The sequence below is a fragment of the Eschrichtius robustus genome, chromosome 10 (genome assembly GCF_028021215.1).
Source record: "Eschrichtius robustus isolate mEscRob2 chromosome 10, mEscRob2.pri, whole genome shotgun sequence".
Classification (NCBI taxonomy): Eukaryota; Metazoa; Chordata; class Mammalia; order Artiodactyla; family Eschrichtiidae; genus Eschrichtius; species Eschrichtius robustus.
The window spans coordinates 82343361-82364078 of NC_090833.1; the positions used below are offsets into that span (position 1 = coordinate 82343361).

At 40.3% G+C, this 20718-nt stretch overlaps 1 protein-coding gene across 6 annotated transcripts in view; it reads right to left on the reverse strand.

Moving 5' to 3' along the window:
* The window catches only part of FRMD3 (FERM domain containing 3), a 371558-nt gene that overhangs the window by 141541 nt on the left and 209299 nt on the right, over positions 1-20718 (reverse strand). For all 6 annotated transcript variants that reach the window (XM_068552180.1, XM_068552178.1, XM_068552177.1 and 3 more), the window contains one exon: positions 13148-13252. In XM_068552180.1, coding sequence (XP_068408281.1) covers positions 13148-13252 — 105 coding nt within the window. The remainder of the gene's footprint in view (positions 1-13147; positions 13253-20718) is intronic.

The window sequence follows — 20718 nt, forward strand, 5'->3', positions numbered from 1 at the left end:
TCCCCTCAAGATTGCTTTGGCTATTCGGGGTCTTTTTTGTTTCCATACAAATTGTGAACAATTTTTTCTAGTTCTGTGAAAAATGCCATTGGTAGTTTGACTGGGACTGCATTGAATCTGCAAATTGCTTTGGGTAGTATAGTCATTTTCACAATGTTGATTCTTCCAATCCAAGAACATGGTCTATCTCTCCATCTGTTTGTATCATCTTTAATTTCTGTCATCAGTGCCTTATACTTTTCTGCATACAGCTCTTTTGTCTCCTTAGGTAGGTTTATTCCTAGGTATTTTATTCTTTTTGTTGCAGTGGTAAATGGGAATCTTTCCTTAATTTCTCTTTCAGACTTTTCATCATTAGTGTACAGGAATGCAAGAGATTTCTGTGCATTAATTTTGTATCCTGCTACTTTACCAAATTCATTGATTAGCTCTATTAGTTTTCTGGTAGCATCTTTAGGATTCTCTATGTATAGTATCATGTCATCTGCACAGTATCATGTCATCTGCAAACAGTGACAGTTTTACTTCTTCTTTTCTGATTTGGATTCCTTTTATTTCTTTTTCTTCTCTGATTGCTGTGGCTAACGCTTCCAAAACTATGTTGAATAATAGTGGTGAGAGTGGGCAACCTTGTCTTGTTCCTGATCTTAGAGAAAATGGTTTCAGTTTTTCACCATTGAGAATGATGTTGGCTGTGGATGTGTCATATATGGCCTTTATTATGTGAGGTAGGTTCCCTCTATGCCTATTTTCTGGAGAGTTTTTATCATAAATGGGTGTTGAATTTTGTCAAAAGCTTTTTCTGCATCTATGGAGATTATCATATGGTTTTTCTCCTTCAATTTGTTAATATGGTGTATCACATTGATTGATTTGCATATATTGAAGAATCCTTGCATTCCTGGGATAAACCCCACTTGATCATGGTGTATGATCCTTTTAATGTGTTGTTGGATTCTGTTTGCTAGTATTTTGTTGAGGCTTTTGCATCTATGTTCATCAGTGATAGTGGCCTGTAATTTTCTTTTTTTGTGGTGTCTTTGTCTGGTTTTTGTATCAGGGTGATGCTGGCCTCATAGAATAAGTTCAGAAGCATTCCTTCCTCCTCAATTTTTTGGAATAGTTTGAGACAGATAAATGTTAAATGCTTGGTAGGATTCACCTGTGAAGCCATCTGGTCCTGGACTTCTATTTGTTGGGAGGTTTTTTTAAAATTACTGATTCCATTTCATTACTGGTAATTGGTCTGTTCCTATTTTCTATTTCTTCCTGATTCAGTCTTGGAAAATTGTACATTTCTAGGAATTTTTCCATTTCTTCTAGGTTATCCATTTTGTTGGCATATAATTGTTCTTAGAAATCTCTTATGATCCTTTGTATTTCTGTGGTGTCAGTTGTAACTTCTCTTCCTTTATTTCTGATTTTATTTATTTAGGCCCTTTCTCTTTTTTTCTTGATGAGCCTGGCTAAAGGTTTATCAATTATGTGTATCTTTTCAAAGAACCAGCTCTTAGTATCACTGATCTTTTTCATTGTCTTTCTAGTCTCTATTTCATTTACCTTTGCTCTGATCTTTATTATTTCTTTCCTTCTCCTAACTTTGGGATTTGTTTGTTTTTCTTTTTCTAGTTCGTTTAGATTGTTTGAGATTTTTCCTGTTTCCTGAGGCAGGTTAATATCGCTATAAAATTCCCTCTTAGAACTGCTTTTGCTGGGTCCCACAGATTTTGGATCATTGTCTTTCCATTTTCATTTCTCTCATTTTTTAAATTTCCTTTTTGATTTCTTCACTGACCCATTGGTTGTTTAGTGGCATATTGTTTAGCCTCCATGTGTTCATGTTTTGTGTTTTTGTTTTTTTTTTCAGTTTTTCTCCTGTAGTTGATTTCTAGTCTTATAGCACTGTGGTCAGAAAAGGTGTCTGATATGATTTCCATCTTCTTAAGTTTATTGAGACTTGTTTTGTGGCCTAGCATGTGATCTATCCTTGAGAATGTTGCATGTGCACTTGAAAAACTGCGTATGCAGTTGCTTTTGGATGGAATGTTCTATATATATCTATTAGGTACGCTGGTCTCGAGTCTTGTTTAGGGCCAGTGTTTCCTTATTTTTTTTAAATTGGGGTATAGCTGCTTTACAATGTTGTGTTAGTTTCTGCTGTACAATGAAGTGAATCAGCCATATGTATACATATATCCCTTCCCTCTTGGACCTCCCTCCCACCCCCCCATCCCACCCTATCTAGGTCACCACAGAGCACCAAGCTGAGCTCCCTGTGCTATACAGCAGGTTCCCACTAGCTATCTATTTTACATATGGTAGTGTATATATGTCAATGCCAATCTCCCAGGTCATCCCACCCCCTTCCCCACCATGTCCACACGTCTGTTCTCTACATCTGCATCTCTACTCCTGCCCTGCAAATAGGTGCATCTGTACCATTTTTATAGATTCCACATATATGCATTAATATATGATATTTGTTTTTCTCTTTCTGACTTACTTCACTCTGTATGACAGACTCTATGTCCATCCACATCTCTACAAATGACCCAATTTTGTTCCTTTTTATGGCTGACTAATATTCCATTGTATATATGTGCCACATCTTCTTTATCCATTCGTTTGTCAATGGACATTTAAGTTGCTTCCATGTCCTGGCTATTGTAAATAGTGCTGCAATGAACACTAGGATGCATGTGTCTTTTTGAATTATGGTTTTCTCAGAGTATATGCCCAGTAGTGGGACTGCTGGGTCATACAGTAGTTCTATTTTTAGTTTTTTAAGGAACCTCCATACTGTTTTCCGTAGTGGTTGTATCACTTTACATTCCCACCAACAGTGCAAGAGGATTCCCTTTTCTCCACACACTCTCCAGCATTTATTGTGTGTAGATTTTTTGATGATGGCCATTCTGACCAGTGTGAGGTGATACTTCAGTGTAGCCAGTGTTTCCTTATTGATTTTCTGTCTGGATGATCTGTCCATTGATGTAAGTGGGGTGTTAAAGTCCTCTACTATTATTGTGTTACTATCAATTTCTCTCTTTATGTCTGTTAATATTTGCTTTATGTATTTAGGTGCTCCTCTGTTGGGTACATATATATTTACAATTCTTATATCTTCTTCTTGGATTGATCCCTTGATCATTATGTAACATCTGTCTTTGTCTCTTCTTACAGTCTTTGTTTTAAAGTCGATTTTGTCTGATATAAGTCTTGCTACTCCAGCTTTCTTTTCATTTTCATTTGCATGGAATACTTGTTTCCATCCCCTTACTTTCAGTCTGTGTGTGTGTCTTTAGATCTAACGTGAGTCTCTTGTAGACAGAATATATATTGGTCTTATTTTTGTATCCATTCAGCCACACTGTGTCCTTCGATTGGAGCATTTAGTCCATTTAGATGTAAAGTAATTATTGATAGGTATGTACTTATTACCATTTTGTTAATTGTTTGGGGGTTGTCTTTGTAGTTATTTTTTGTTCCTTTCTTCTTCTTTTGCTCTTTTGTGATTTGTTGATTGTATCCAGGGTCCCCAACCCACGGGACATGGACTGGTACCAGTCCACAGCCTGTTAGGAACCGGGCCACACAGCAGGAGGTGAGCGGTGGGCAAGCGAGCAAAGCTTCATCTGCCGCTCCCCATTGCTCGCATTACCACCTGAACTATCCCCACGCTCCCGTCCGTGGAAAAATTGTCTTCCATGAAACTGGTCCCTGGTGTCAAAAAGGTTGGGGACTGCTGGACTATATTTAGTGTTATATTTGGATTCCTTTCTCTTTTTTGCATGTGTATCTGTTAAAGATTTTTGGTTTGTGGTTACCATGAGGATACACACACACACACACACACACACGCACAATTTTTTAAAGTTGCTGCTCTCTAAAGTTTGAATGCATTCTAACAACCCTGCATTTTTACTCCTCCCTCCATGTTTACCGTTTTTGACATCATATTTTACATCTTTTTGTTTTGTGTATCCCTTAACTACTTATTGTGGATATAGATGATTTTACTACTTTTGTCTTTTAACCTTCCTACTAGCTTTAAAAGCGATTGACCTACTACCTATACTACATGTTTGTCTTTACTTATGAGATTTCTCCTTTCATATTTCTAGTTGTGGTCTTTTCTGCTTAGAAAAATCCCTTTAACATTTCTCATAATGTCAGTTTAGTGTTGCTGAACTCTTAGCTTTTGCCTATCTGTAAAACTCTTTATCTCTTCTTCAAATCTGAATGAGAACCTTGCTGGGGAGACTATTCTTGGCTGTAGGTTTTTTCTTTCAGCACTTTGAATATATCATGCCACTCCCTTTTGGCCTGCAATATTTCTGTCAAAACGTCAGCTCATAGTCTTATGGGAGTTCCCTTGTACATAACTAGTTGCTTTTCTCTTGCTGCTTTTAAGATTCTCTTTTTATAATTAAAATGGCAAAAGTTAAAGATAATGTGTATTGGTGTGGAACTCTTTGGGTTTCTTCTGGGGGGCTCTTTGTGATTCCTGGACCGAGATGTCTTTTTTCTTTCCCACATTAGGGAAATTTTCAGCTATTTTTTCTTCAAATAAATTTTCTGACCCTTTCTCTCTTATCCATCTGGGACCCCTAAAATACAAATATTAATATGCTTGATGCTGTCCCAGAGATCTCTTAAACTATCCTCATTTTTCAAAATTCTTTTTCTTTTTTTTTCTGTTCAGCTTGGGTGACTTCCACTACTTTATCTTCCAGCTCACTGATCTGTTCCTCTGTATCATCTAATCTACTGTCAATTCCTTCTAGTTTATTTTTTTAGTTATTGTGTTCTTTAGCTTTGTTGTGGTTCTTTATATTTTCTAACTCTGTTAAATTTCTCACTGTGTTTATCTTTTCTTCTCTCAAGTTTGTTGAGCATCTTTATGATCATCTTTGTGATCATTAACTTGAACTCTTTTTCAGGTAGATTGCTTATCTCTACTTTGCTTAGTTCTTCTTCTGGGGTTTTGTCTTATCCCTTCATTTGGAACATATTCCTCTGTCTCCATTTTGCCTAAGGTTGGTTACATTTCTCACCATTCTATCAGTGTCCTTGTGATAGAATGAGTTCTCCAAAATGGCTGCTGTCAATGTCTATGTCCCTAGCAGGAGTCCCAATTGCCTCCTGCCTCTCCAGGAGGCTCTCCAAGATCAGCAAGGGGGTCTGACCCAGGATCCTTTCAAATGACTGCCTCTTCACTGGGACTTGGAGTGCACGAGATTTTGTGTGCACCCTTTAAGAGCAGAATCTGTTCCCTACACCCCTCTGGCTCTCCCATCTGCAAGCCCTGCTTGCCTTCAAAGACAGATGTTCTGGGGGCCCATCTTCCTGGTGCAAGACCCCCAGGCTGGGCAGCCTTATGTGGGGCTCAGGGTCCTCACTTCATGGATAAAACCTCTGCAATTGTGACTATCCTCCTGTTTGTGGGTCACCTTCCAGTTGTGTGACCATACTGTGTCTCCACCCCTCCTACCTGTCATGTTATGGTTCTTTCTTTGTATCTTTAGTTGTGAAAGATCTTTTCTCCTAGTCTTCAGGTTGTTTTCATAGATAGCTGCCCTGTAAACAGTTGTAATTTTGGTATGCACATGGAAGAAGGTGAGCTCAGGGTCTTCCTACTCTGCCATATTCCCAGAAGTCCTTCCTTATGTTTGCCTTTTGACCTGAACAAGATAACCAGTTCATGAGTTTGCTCCTCCCCACCACTAAAATTGTAACATCTCAATTGGCTAAGTGACTTCCAGATTGCAACCTGTCTTTATCAGGCATCCCATTCCTTCCCAGGAGAGGACATCAGGTGTAGATAGAGTCAACGATGAGCAATAATTTTAGTTAAACACCAAGTTCTGCTTTCTTCTGAAAGAATATGACAATTTCACCAAATCTGTCAGTGTTAATACCTTGGACCACAATTGAACCACTACACAATATATCCAATTTTCAAGCTGTTATGATAGTGCTGTGTTCCTTGTAACTTGAGTACCCAAAGTCTTTTCCTGGAAAGCCAAGTTACTTGTCCATACCCCTCCCGAAAGAGACATCCAAGTACTCTTAATATTTAATACCCCTGAGACTCAAAAGTAAAAGAGGACTCATTAAGCAAATTCATGACCAGTGACTTGAGGCAGCATTACAGCCCTCCACTTTAGTGCAGGGTTGCCCTAGATCTCAGATACCACTCTCATTCCTAGTTTCGAGCATCTATGAAGCAATTTCCCCAGGAAGTAGCCTTTCAAAGCAGGAGCAGCTGGTGGGACATAATGCTGTCTAGCTTCCTGGCACCATCCCCAGAGTGAAACTTCAAATCACTGGGCCTGTTTTTTTCCATTCCATGTCCTCCCCAAAGCTGCTTCCAGAAAAAGCAAATTGCTCTAACATAGGCAAGGTCTTTTCCCATTATTAACAAGACTCACTGACAGGCTCACTTGTTCTTTCTGGCTGCCAACATAAAAACCTCAGGGCTGTAATTATATTTGGAGGGAGGAGGCATTAGTATTCAGCATGTCCTTGCATCCATGATTTCCCAGGTCATCCTATCAGAAAGGACGTCTGGCGGTCACATGACACAGAACGCCCTAAAACAAGGGTGCTTGCAGAGATTGCCCCAGGGGTGTAGATTTCCAAACTAAATATGTTGTCTTTGGGTATGAGTCAGAATAGCCCTTAAGTTAGAAAAGTCAATGACAGTCATGTAAGTGGGTTAAACAAATGCTTAGAGACAGGGAAGTTAAAAATCAAAAGCATTGGGTTCAATCTCCCTGAAGGCTATAAACCAAGTCCTGGTATAATTCCTCCTCTGGCTGGCTAGGGTTGGGGTACTTCCTCAGTTCTAAGGCACTGGGGGTGGCTTCCCTAGCTGGGTTTGGGAAAGAGGGAAGTGTGGAAGAATAAGAAGGGAAACCAGGACAGTGGACATCTCAAACCATAGCCATAGAAAGTAGAATTATGAAATCCAACTAATTATTTCAAAACTTCATCTTTCCAAAGGGAAGTTACCCTAGCGCCTGAGCAGAAGTGGTAGAAAGATTATGCTACATTTAATAAAAAATATCTGGACAAGCCAAGTAAGATCTGTTTCTTCTGGAATTATTTCTTCCAAGTCTTCTAAACTTGCAGTCCCAGCTTCTCTCCCAATAAAATGAGGAGGATGCTACCCAGCTTTTCCCTAATCTTAGGCAACTAAGATTATATGAGTTCTTCAGAAGATAAATGTGGTGGAAATTCAAGAGGACTTTTATTGACCAGTATTCAATCTGTCCCATCCTACATCAAATTTTTAAAATAATGGAAATTCTGGGCCCTCGCTATTAAAATAGTAAAAGATAGTCATCATTTACTGACTCAGTCCTCACCACTCTCACAGCATATGGGGCATAAGACATCTTGTCGAACATATGGTATTCCAAATGTAATAGTGTTAAATATTTAATATTCCACAATGGTGTACCATAAATCAAGTTGTGAAGAGTTGTAGGCAAACCACCAACTCCCACAGCAGAGGTAAGTACCACTTCAGGCTTTCTAACTAACTTGATTTTTTCTTGATTAGCTTTCTATCCAAATAATTCATTGTTTTATTTTCCCTTGAGAAAAAGTGCACGAGCTGGTAAAACAAAACAAAACAAAAACAAAAAATAAACCAATGCTTGTAAATTAATCTCTGCTTAAAACTCTCATATCAGCATACTGTTGTGTCTTTGAGCCCTTTTTTAAAATTGGGTTAGCCAAAAAGTTCATTCAGGTTTTTTTGGGGTTTTCCATGGAAAAACCCAAATGAACTCTTTGGCCAACCCAATAATTACCCAAGGTTCACTTGCTCCCTCTTCTCTCCCCAAAGATCATAATAATGGCTATCCTGCCTTTAAAAGAAGTTATTGTGAACATTTCTAGGTTTTAGACTTTGCCAATCATGGCTGTATTTCCTCCTGCAATTGTCTCACCTAGACCTAGCTAATACATAGTAAAAGTAATAGTAACAATTAATAATAAAAATAACACATAACATGTACTCCATATATACCATTGTTAAGCATTTACATAGCTTATCTCTAATTCCCATATCAACCTTACATGTAGGTACTGTTATCTATATTAACAATCAGGACAAAGACTCAGAGAAGCTCAATAACTTGGTCAAGATCACACAGCTTACTACCCAGAAGAGATGGGATTTAATTTGCATCCTTCTGAGTACAAAGTCCAAGCATCTTTATGAGTACAAAGTCTAAGCCTCTTTCTGAGTACAAAGTCCATACAGTTTTGTATAGCAACTACTTTGCAATCCATGTGGAAGTTACACTCATACTGTATCTTCAAAATCAAAAGGCTATAATGGCTATATTGCAGGGGAAAACAGAACTATTCAGGCAGCCCTCTAAGCAAGTTAGTGAATACATCAGAGAAGATGGTTTTGTTTTGGAGCGGCCCTTATTTTTCCCACTAATCTACTACCTGAGTCTGGACACTAAAAATTAAGGTGAACCAAGTCAAAATATAAAGAAAAATGAAGCATATCAACCCAGAAGCTTAAGTTAAAAAAATAATTTTAGACATACAGAAAAGTTGCAAAAATAGCATAACTACTCATCTACCTTAATATTAGCATCTTATATAGCCATAGAGCAATTATCAAAATTAAGAAACTAATATTAACCCAATACTATTAACTAAACTACAGACTTAATCTGGAATTCACCAGTTTTCCCAACTACTACACTTTTCTCTGTTCCAGCGTCCAATCCAGGATTCCATATTACCTTAGTTGATGCATCTCTCTAATCTGTGAGAGTTCCCCAATCTTTTCTTGTCCTTCATGACCTGAACAGTTTTGAAGAGTACTGGTAAGTTGTTTTGGAGAATGTCTCTCCCTTTTGTTTGTCTGATGTTCCCTCCAGATTTGAATGAGGTTATGCATTGTTGTGAAGAATACCACAGAGAGAGAGTGCCCTTCTCAGTGCATGGTATTGGGGAGTCCATGACATTGGTATTTCTTTTTATTGTTGATATTAACACTGATCGCTTGGTTAAAGTGGTGTCTGCCAAGTCTTTCCACTATAAAGTTATTCTTTTTCCCCTTGTATCAATAATTTAAAAATACCAGGCTCGGGCTTCCCTGGTGGTGCAGTGGTTAAGAATCCGCCTGCCAACGCAGGGGACACGGGTTCGAGCCCTGGTCCGGGAAATTCCCAAATGCCACGGAGCAACTAAGCCCGTGTGCCACAACTACTGAGCCTGCACTCTAGAGCCTGTGAGCCACAACTACTGAGCCCACGTGCCACAACTACTGAAGCCCATGTGCCTACAGCCTGTGCTCCACAACAAGAGAAGCCACTGAAACAAGAAGCCTGCACACCGCAACAAAGAGTAGCCCCTGCTCCCCACAACTAGAGAAAGCCCGCACACAGCAACGAAGACCCAACGCAGCCAAAAATAAAACAAACAAACAAACAAAAAACATTAAAAAAAAAAAAAAACACTGGGCTCCCGGCAGAAGGGAAGCATGGAGTTTGGAGCATCTTGTGGCACCAGGAAGTAAAAAATTACTCAAAAACCAAAATGTAGGGCACTAGGAAAGGCACAGAGCCGATGTGAAAGAACTGCCAATGGCCAAAACTGGAACAATTGGAGTTCAAAAACAAATGACAGGGGACTTCCTTGAGACTGTGCAAATATCCTGCTTCTCCTCAAACTGTTGCCCATTAATTTTAGCATTCATTGATCGATCTTGCCCACAACAATTATTATTTTGGCACTCTAATGGTAGATTTCTATTTCTCTCATTCCCCCTACATTAATTAATTGGAATTCTTCTGTAAGGAAGAGCTGCCTCTTCTCCCCCTTTTATTTATTTATGCAGTTATTTATTTATATCAGTATAGTCTCATGGATATTTATTTCATTCTATGGATTATAATCCAATGCTATTGTTATTTGTTTTTTTTAAATTAATTAATTAATTAATTTTTGGCTGCATTGGGTCTTTGTTGCTGCGCATGGGCTTTCTCTAGTTGCAGCGAGTGGAGGCTACTCTTCATTGCGGTGCACAGGCTTCTCGTTGCAGTGGCTTCTCTTGTTGCAGAGCACAGGCTCCAGGCACACAGGCTTCAGTAGCTGTGGCACATGGGCTCAGCAGTTGTGGCTCGCAGGCTCTAGAGCGCAGGCTCAGTAGTTGTGGGGCATGGGCTTAGTTGCTCCGTGGCATTTGGGAATTTCCCAGACCAGGGCTCGAACCCGTTTCCCCTGCATTGGCAGGAGGATTCTTATCCACTATGCCACCAGGGAAGCCCGCGGTCATTTGTTTTTGAACTCCAATTGTTCCAGTTTTGGCCATTGGCAGTTCTTTCACATCGGCTCTGTGCCTTTCCTAGTGCCCTACATTTTGGTTTTTGAGTAATTTTTTACTTCCTGGTGCCACAAGATGCTCCAAGCTCACCTTGTGATTTCACTACCCCAGCCCTAGAATCAGCCTTTTCTGCAAGGAGCCCTTCTTCCTTTTATTAGAGCATGGTGTTTGAAATCAAGATCTGAAGGCTAGGTGTACTTATTACTACAGTGGTGTCATTGCCTCTAAGTTATCTCAGCAGGTGGGACTTGGAAATATATGTATACTTACTAACCCCCCACCCTAATACATACACACACACACACACACACACACACACACACACACACACACACCCCTTATATTTATTTCTGTATTTATCTATGTATATTAAAAAACATGGGTTCATATTGATACCCCTGATTCTAATCCTAAAGACTTTGCTTAATATTTTATCCAGTATCTCCCCAACGAGAGGGTCAAGAGGAATGGAAAAGGCTTATGCATTTAAATGGTGTCCAGCTATTGTGTAGACCAAGGGTCAGCAAACTATGGCCAACTGCCTATTTTTGTGAAATACTTTCACTGGAAAAAAGTTTTATGGGAACACAGACACATCCGTTAATTTAGGTATTGTCTATGGCCACTTTCCACTAGAAATTAATAATTGAGTAATTACAACAGAAGTTTTTTGAGTTACAAAGCTGCAAATATTTTCTATCTAGCCTTTTATGGAAAGGGTTTACAGATCCCTAGTCTAGGCTATGTTTCAAATTTTCACCTGAGAGATGAAATGGAAAGAGTATGGGTTCAGATTCCATCCTTCCTCTTATAATTACTAGCCATAGGCAAGCCACTGACCCTCTCTGTGCCTCAGTTTCCCCTTCCTTGAAGTGTTTTGGGGAACACTAAAGATCATATGATCAAATTCCTGGCATATAATAAATGTTCAACTAATGGTAGCCAGAGTTACTTCTGCAGGTGGGCTGTTTAGAATTTTGCACAAACATAATTTATTTTCAGTGGTGCTTAGATGACTAATATAGTTCACAGAGTCTGTTTGGCCATGGGGACTCTGAACCATAATTCTAAATTCAAATACTCACTGCATCACTTACTACCTGTGGGACCTTGGGCAAGTAACAATGTTTTTGAGCCTGTTTCTCCCTCCATACAAGGGTAATATATTCATAGGCCATAAGAAATTATGTCTATAAACATCTTTATGCCATGGTCCCCCAAACCGGTCAGGAGACAAAGCTGGGATGGATGCATCAAAATTAGAATCAAGATGTCTTAAAATACATCTTCCTGACCCTAGCCCCAGGAATTCTGATTCAGGAGGTCTAGAATAAGGTCCACACTAAGCATTTTTAGCAAATACCTAAACTGACTTAGTTGCAGGGCCAGGTCTGGGAATCACTGTTACTCAGTAGTAAACACCACGCAAATTCCCTCCGTGATCTCATGTCAGCTCTACATCCTCACAATGTCCTGCTACCTTCCTCTCACTCAGATAAATGCTTGGTCCATTCAAGGCTTCCTCAAGTGCTACAGGAAACCAAAATCTCCTTCTTCTGAGCCACTGCATTATATCCCTTTATAGAGGATTAGGTCCTACTGAGAGGTCAATAAGATTCTCCATGTTTCAGAAGATTAATCTATTCCTTCAACATCCTCCTCCTTTACAAAAATACACTCTGTGAGTCTCTCCCTCATTGTATTAGTCAGTAAATATAAAACCAAGAACCAGGTGGGGTTGTGAGGAGGGGAAAAGGGGACAGGAAGATGACCAGAGACACTGGTAAGGAGGAGAGCAAATTAAAGAAGGCAGTCATCCCCAGCTAACCCCTTCACACTTTGCCCTGCTTGTCAGTAGGGCAGGGTAAGAAACACAGGCTGGAATAGGTACAGGGCCTTTTAATCCATAGCTGGGCCCCACAGTAGGGTTGAGGAATGAGAAACGCTAGGTGGTAGGAGCTGGGATGGAGATTCCTGAGGTCTTTTGATGTGAGGGACACACATCACTGTGAGTTCAGCACATGCCATACCCGAACACTCTTAGGCTGGTACACTGGCTCAAAAGCCAAGACTCCCCCGCTCACTCTTATGCATCAACAGAGACCAGGAAGGATAGGTGTGTCCAGGAGCAGGAATACAATGGAGGCTGTCAAATTTAGTGGTGCCCAAGGAGCAGCTTGCAAAGTATCTTAACCCATCATCTGCAAAAACTTTTTTAAAAACTGAGGTAAAATTAACATAACATAAAATTAACCATTTTAAAATGTGCACTTCAGTGGCATTTAGTACACTCACAATGTTGTATATCTATCACCTATATCAAGTTTCAAACACTTTTATCATCCCCAAAAGAAAACTTCATGCCATTAAAACAGTCACCCCCTTGTTCCTCTCTCTACTAATAACTTTTTATAGTGAGGGGTGGATTTTCCCTATAATGAGATTTTATGTAGCCACTGTTTGAGAAGCTTTGGCAAACTCTGGGTTCAAAGGGCACAAGAACATTCTCTCTTCAACCAGGTGGGAGTAGCTTTCTGGAAAGCCCTAATGTTAAGTTTCCCTTCCCCCGTCTCATTCAGTCCAGTGAGAACAGTGCCAGATTCTTATACACAATTACATGCACACACACACATGCGTGCGCACACACATACCCAGGCTGGTAAGTTTCATGTGATCAATAACCATGAGAACAAGTGCACCACAACTGCTCTGAGAAGAACCTATTCAGCACCCCAAAGCCTGAGTGACCCCCCCAAATGGGTCCAGATAGTGGTCAGCTCTTACCCGCTGCTTCTCTGGGTCCACAAAACGAATGCCGAAGTAGTCCTTCTCCAGCAAGCTGTAGTAGTTGCAGATGTGGTCAATAAGAAACTGCCCTTTGGTCTCCCTCTGCAAAGGAAGCACATTTATGTTTCAGCCAGAGTTTGCCTTGTACATTCATGTCTAAAATGTGCCTCATTCACTCCAATAGGTCTGTGCTAAGACAGATGAATTCACTCACCCTGCTCTCTGGAGCAGGAGCTTCCAAACTCTTAACTGCAATCCACAGTGAGAAATTCATTTTATACTGCGAGCCATTACACACACACACACACACACACACACACACACAAAACCAAAGGAACACCAAAAAGGGGAACCAAAAGGATACCAAACAATACCCTGCCTAGGTGCAACACACTCTACTATGTTCTATTTTATCCTAGTGTATGCCATTTAATTTTTCTAATGCTATTTATGATTCAGAACACTGATTTCACAACTCAATACCTAGTAGACATCCACAGTTTGTAAAACCACACACAATTCCAAATACAATGCACCTGGCTGCTTGCTTTAACTGCTCATTCAGTCCTCACAACAATCCTGCAAGGAAGGTCCCCATTTTATATCTGAAGAGAGGCTCAGTGGCTTACCCAAAGTCACACAACATGTACAGAGCAAAGTAGGATTTGACCCAGGTCACCAGGCTACAGAATCCAGGCTCCATGCCACTTTGCCTCTCTGGAACATTGGTTAATCTACTGTGACTCTGCTAGAACACAGGGTCTGGATGGTATGGAAATGCAATGAATGTATCAGATAGAACACCCCAACTCCCACCAGGAAAGGTGGAAAACTTGCTGCCTCAGGCCTCACAGCCTCCATATCACACCCATAAATCAACACAGAAAGGCACTGAGGTAGACTGGGGCGGGGAGTCGAGGACTGGGATTCAGAGACAGGTCTGGGTGACCTTGAGCAAACTCCCCAGCTGTTTCCACATCAGTAAAATGAGTTGGTTGGACTAGATTTCTAAGTTGGCTAGATTATTTTTCCTTCTAAAACTCTATGAGTAAGAGAAGTATTAGCCAAATCTGATTAAGATAAATACCATTACAACAAAACTCCTTAAGAGCAAAGACCCTTCCAAGCCCTCATCAGGACATTTGATAACTTTCTGCTTCAATCAAAGTTGCTGACAGACCCATGGAATGTTTTAGGGATGGAATGTGACCTACAAAAATAAATGAAGAAATCAGAGACATTACATGAAGCCACTCTTCCAATCCACTAAAAATAATTTTGGAAGATCAGTTTGGTCTATGCTATGTGATTATCTTTTCTTTAGACACCACTACCACCAGCTTGGGAAGTTGATGAAAAAGTCATTCACTGGCCTGGGATGTACCACACTGAACAAAGGACTGGGGCTTATAAACACATACTGTGATATGAAGCCTCCATTTTCCTGAAATCACTTTTGAGTGTAATTTTGGATGAGTTTTGAACCTTTACTTTCTTTATAAAAGAACCCATTTGACGTAGCTCACAAGGAACAAAACATCAAAATGGAACTTGTTTTTAGATTTCTGTAATTGTTTTTAACCCAGAAGGCTCAAACAACAAGCTATATCTGATGACAGCTAAATTCAATGTTCAGAATATAATCAATGGATATAGTTCCTTTCATAGATTTATTCTGCAACCCATCCATCTTAGAGGCTGCTTCAGGATCAAATCACTGAACATAACACATGAGTTCATCATTTTATGATTGGATTGCCAAGCTCTCCAAAGTAGAATTTACTATGGTGGACTACCCCCAACAAGACACGTGGGTTAAGGTAATGCCTTGTAATGACGTGGGACCTTGATTGTGTATGACAGCTACTGTGCCCTGAAGAAGATGTAGTACTCCGAAGCACAACAAAGATTATTTTTTTAAATGATTAAACACAGCAACCAGTATATACTCTACAGCAATATCTCAGACTACCTAAGATCCTTGAGAGAAGGAAACAGCACAGCAGACAATGTAGTGACTGGATAAATACAACTGCGTCTGAAACAGGGATCAATGTCTTCAGCAAAAGCAGGTGAGGCGAGTTCCCATGGGTCCAGGCCACCAGGTGGGTTCCAGGTCTCTGCTCCTCAGAGCACCACCCTCAGTCCAGCAATACTGTAGCAAATTCAGCATCACCCGGGAGGGAGCTTGTTGGAAACACAGAATTTCAGGCACTGTCCCAGACCAACCTAACCTAACCTGCATTTCCCTCAGTTATTCATATGCTCATGCAAGTTTGAGAAGCATTGGTCTAGAGGAATTTTCCCAGCATGGGAAAAGTGCAAAAATTGTACCTGTCTCCAGAGCCCACTAGGAAAAATGCCCATTTTCCCTTGAGAACTGTCCATTCCTCAACTCAGAAAAATCAAAGGTTTTTCCAGTCTAGAGAACACAAACTGCCCCTGAATCTGCAGGCTGCCAGCCAACCTCATAATCTCGAGATGCTCTGTCACGGCTTCGTGCCAAGGAAGCCAGTTTACAGCCTCACGTTCTGCTCTGTTCCACTCCTGCCTGGAGAGCTGGACAATGATCTTAAGTCATGTAAGTACCTATCATTATCATTTCTGTGCATTAAGCCCAGCTCTTGCACTAAACAAAAGGCCACCCAGGCCCAGTACCAAGAGTTGGAAGAGTTTGTTCAGGTATGTTATGTGAGGGTGCAGAAGTCCAGCTGCCAGCCTCACACATCTCACTTCAGGGAAGGAGCTTGGGGGTGAGCACTGGTTCTTCCCCCTACCTCCCACTGCTGGAACTCTGTTGAACTAACCCAAACCCTCCACTCACTTCCTCCTGGTGTTTCTGAGGGGAGAGGCCATTGTTCACACCCTATCCTGCTACCTAAGCCAGTAACTGGCACACTGAGTGTGATCGAATGAATAAATGGGGCACTGCTTTCTCTCATGAAAAATCTGGGTTCTGGAAACTAACAGCGAGCCTCGGGTAAGAAAACACAGTCCTCATGTTAGAGACTCCTCAAACTTAGTACAATTAGCCAACTTTCACCCTGATCCATCAAGGTGTACACGGAGAAGTGCTAACCAAAGATTTCAAGTATAAGGACTTCTTTTTAATGTCAAAAATTTGTTGATTCTCCGACAAGATATTAGTTATATTTCCAGTACCAACTGAAGAGGGAAGAAAAATCAAATAGCTAATATAACTTCCTTAGAGCTATTACCCAAGTTGTGTTTTATTAATCACAATAGCATTTCACACATGTGGAAAACAATAGGGCACAAATGTGTGAGCAGGGCCTCCTACAGGAGTCAGCTGGATGTTATGCCTCAAGAAAGTGCCTGAAATATAGACTTTTTTTTTTTTAACATCTTTATTGGAGTATAATTGCTTTACAATGGTGTGTTAGTTTCTGCTTTATAACAAAGTGAATCAGTTATACATATACATATATCCCCATATCTCTTCCCTCTTGCATCTCCCTCCCTCCCACCCCCCCTATCCCACCCCTCTAGGTGGTCACAAAGCACCAAGATGATCTCCCTGTGCTACGTGGCTGCTTCCCACTAGCTATCTATTTTACGTTTGGTAGTGTATATATGTCCATGCCTCTCTCTTTGTCCCAGCTTACCCTTCCCCCTCCCCATGTCCTCAAGTCCATTCTCTAGTAGGTCTGCGTCTTTATTCCCATCCTGCCCCTAGGTTCTTCATAACCTTTTTTTTTTAGATTCCAGAAATATAGACTTTTGATGCCATCTCTAAATGAGGTTATACAATCTCAGGGTTGAAAGAATAATTTGTTCACCATAGTTAAACTGGTGTCCCAATACTGGCTCTCACCACCTATAGTGCACTGTGAATTGATATTTTTATAAAGACTATATTAAAATATTGTAAATATAGTTGTAATATTTTTAATGTGTTAAAAATCTAAACCAATCTAGCCAAGATGTGGTCTGTGGACAGGGCTGGAATGTAAAATCTTTGTTACCAGTCTTCCATAAGTGGAGAAATTAAGAGTAATTTATTTTATTGTGTTTTCTACAGGTATTAGTCCAAATCAGATTGGGGGAACAAGATCTAGTTCTAGTTTCTCACCACAGACAGTTTGATGTGCTGATCTAAACTGGGCTGCCATGTTTGAGGGTTTGGTTTGGGATTTCTTTACCCCAGAAACCTCAAAGTATGAAGGGGGCTAGGCCCTCTCTCCATCTTCTTTGTCCAGTTTTTGTGGACAATTCTTGGTATGCGTGTGGATCTCTGAACTCCTTGCAATGATCCCACATTCTCTTAGCGTTCTCTCCCACAGACTGGAAAGGAAACTAATTTTTGTAATCACAAACCAGACTATTTTTCAGAAAATCCCATCTCTCCTCCCCACCCCAAAGCATGTATTAGAAAGCCTTAAGCAAGTCATGAAATCTCTGAGGCTTAGTTGCTTCTTGTATGAAAGGGGAATAACAATAATAACTTCCAAATCTACCCCACCAGATTATTTTGAGGCTCATTCACATATTTGTTAAGCATCTATTATACAGCAGGCATTGGGATAGGAATTAGAGAAAAATAGTGAGCAAAACACAATTTATAATCTCACAGACCTTAAAACCCTGTGGTTTGTAAAATGTGAAAGCATTCTTGCAAACTGCAAAGCACTATACCAATGTAAGATGTCATTATTAATAATATTAAGAATTATCGTAATCTTAAATCTTTGTCTCCAGTTTCATAGATCAAGATACAAAGAAGTTAAGAGGAATAGTGTTGACCTCCCAGAACTGGCTTCTGTGGGTGAAAAAGTGAACAAAGAGACAAAGAACTCATTATTTTTGCTTAACTCCTCTTGCAGCCAATTGCTGGTGATGCATTTACTTCAACTCCCTGGTTCAATGGCAAAGTTAAAATAACAATAAATTTGTGCTTAAAGAAAAAGAACAAGCAAAATCAACTGGCTAAGTCAGCCATGGCTTGTCTTCAATGAAAAAGTATGGCAGATTTTAATCCTTAATTATTAAAACTCTAGATCAAGATGTTTGTTTGTTTAGCTGGAAGTATTCCTTTTTTATGTAAAAATTTTTAAAACTTTTATTGAAATATAGTTGATTTATAGTGTTGTGTTAGTTTCAGGTGTATAGCAAAGTGATTCAGTTATACATACATATATACATATACATATATATATATTCAAGACATTTTGATACCTTTTACATATTGGTTAAATGAGGAAAAGAGTACCAACCCCCAAAGTACTTAACGTGTTGCTATAAACCAACACTTAGAGTTTGAAAAGGTAACTTCAGGAATGAAGGTTTCAACATAATAATGATAATTACTATATATTAAACACTGTACACCAAGAACTGTGTTACATACTTGCATTTAACCTCTGGATAACACACTGAGGTAATTCATGTCCTCCCCATGTTACAGATTTTTTAAATGGACACAGAAAAGTTAAGTTTGTTTGTAAGTGTGTTAAACCCAGGTCCAACACAGTGCCCAAGCAGTTGTAGGAACTCAATTTGCCTATCTGACCCCTATTCTCTATGTGGAGACAGAAGAAAAACAACAACATGAGGATTTGGGAACAGTATCAAGTGCCCCAATTACTAGAATTTGGACACTGGCAGGAAGAAGCACTGGGTTATCAACCACCACACCAGACCTAGAGAGACGCAGTTTTATAAAATACAAACCACATTATCATAGACGTCATTGGTTAATTGCCCAGCATCCATACACCCCTTTGTCTTTCCTAATAGAACCCAGATTTTGTTCAAGTATGCACATATGTGTGCACACACCTAATACATACATATACACACAGGTAGACGCAAAGCCCATAAGCCTCAGGAAACTATAACCCACCCTTACCTCCAGGGCTCAAGCTCAGCTGGTATAAGGGTAATCTCACCCCTCTTGTCTGATTGGCTCAGGAAAGGACACATGACCTAGTTTAGGCCAATGAGACATGAGGAGCAATTGACCATGTTTTCTGGGACGGCTCTTGTTTACTCTTCTGAAAGAGCTTATGGAAGAGACTTTCTGTTCTCTCTGGATGATGTGACATAAAGGCGTGAGGCCTTGAACTGCTGCAGCCATTTTGAAACCAGCTTGGGGATGAAGGTATCACTGGGTGGAGCCAAAATATTTACAAGGAAAGTGGAGCTTGTGTCTCCAGATTATCAATCATGAAGCTCACCCTAAGTGTGAACTTCCAGGGATGCCAACAAAATTCCTTGTTTTTTCAGCCAGTACAAGTTGATTTTTCTGCTTGTTGCACCCAAAATGTTGACTCTGGAGAGAGGGTAAACCAGTGCCTCAGGCCAAGTAGGAGAGCACAGAGAGGACGATAGTGCTGGTGTGAAACACAATTAGAGGTTATTGACTAATGAACCAGAGAGCTAAGTCCATCTACCGACAGGTTCTATTTGGCCAGCACAGTGTTTTTGTATCTTTAAATTGGGAGACTGCACATGAAATCTGGATGATGGCTGCTCTTGAAAAGGCGGAGGGTCTGGAAACTAGGCCATGAAGGTCTGCTGAGCTCAGGATTGGCTGCCCCTTCTGGCAGTGGGGGTGGGGGGAGTTGGGGGTCTTGCATCTGTTCTATCATCTTCCACATCTTCCACTTCCCTGATCCCCAGAGAAATTTGAGTTTACAACCCTGACCTGAGGCAAACTAGAGGCTTTCAAAAGGGTTCCTTGTAAGAGTTTTCCTTGGAACTGCTCAGAAGCACCCTCACAGCCAGAAAAAGTCCTCAGTGGACACAGCTTTGAGTTGCCCTCTGAGGCCATCCAGCCACTGAAATCCTAGCATCTTTGAGGGAAGAAGGGTCCAACACAGACCAGACTTCAGGGAGGATCACTGAGATGAGGGGAGCAGGCAATGGTCTGAAGAATGAGAGCACAGACCAGGACGCTGGAAACAGTTCATTCTGGGGCTGGTACTGTGCCCCCAGGAACCCTCTCTGACAAACAGAAGCGGGGCTGCTGCCAGACCTAGTTTTTTAGTAATAAAGGTTGTGAGGTTCTTGTTCAAAGGGCCCTTTTGTTTGGCACTCTATGCTTGCAGGAGTTGCTCTTGAAAAGGGGCAGTCCCCATGGATGCACATCTAAGAAAAGCAGACTTGTCAGTCTCTGCTAAGTCTTCTACCTGGGAAGGAAGAATCCAATTCCCATCTGGATACCTAGAAACTCCAAGTGGGGCCTCTAGACAATTATAAGGCCTGAAACAGCAATTGAATACTCATTTTGCTGCCAGGAGCATGTCTTCTAGGGACAGGTGGTTGCATTTCTTGCATGAATTAAGGGCCTCAATCCATTCACCTTCATTGGCAGATGAACAAATAATAGTAATGAGAAACTGGCAAACTAAATAGTTCTGCTTCTATTGTGAAGAATAAGCATTTGTTAATTTAAGAAAGATTATGGCTTGATTGAATAATATAAAAATGCTCTGTTTATATCTGTGCTTAAAAAATTCAAGCATATTTATGTAAATTCATACTTTTTGTTATGGTGGGCACCACAGCTTTAACCAAAACAGAGCATCTCTTTAGAAATAAATTAG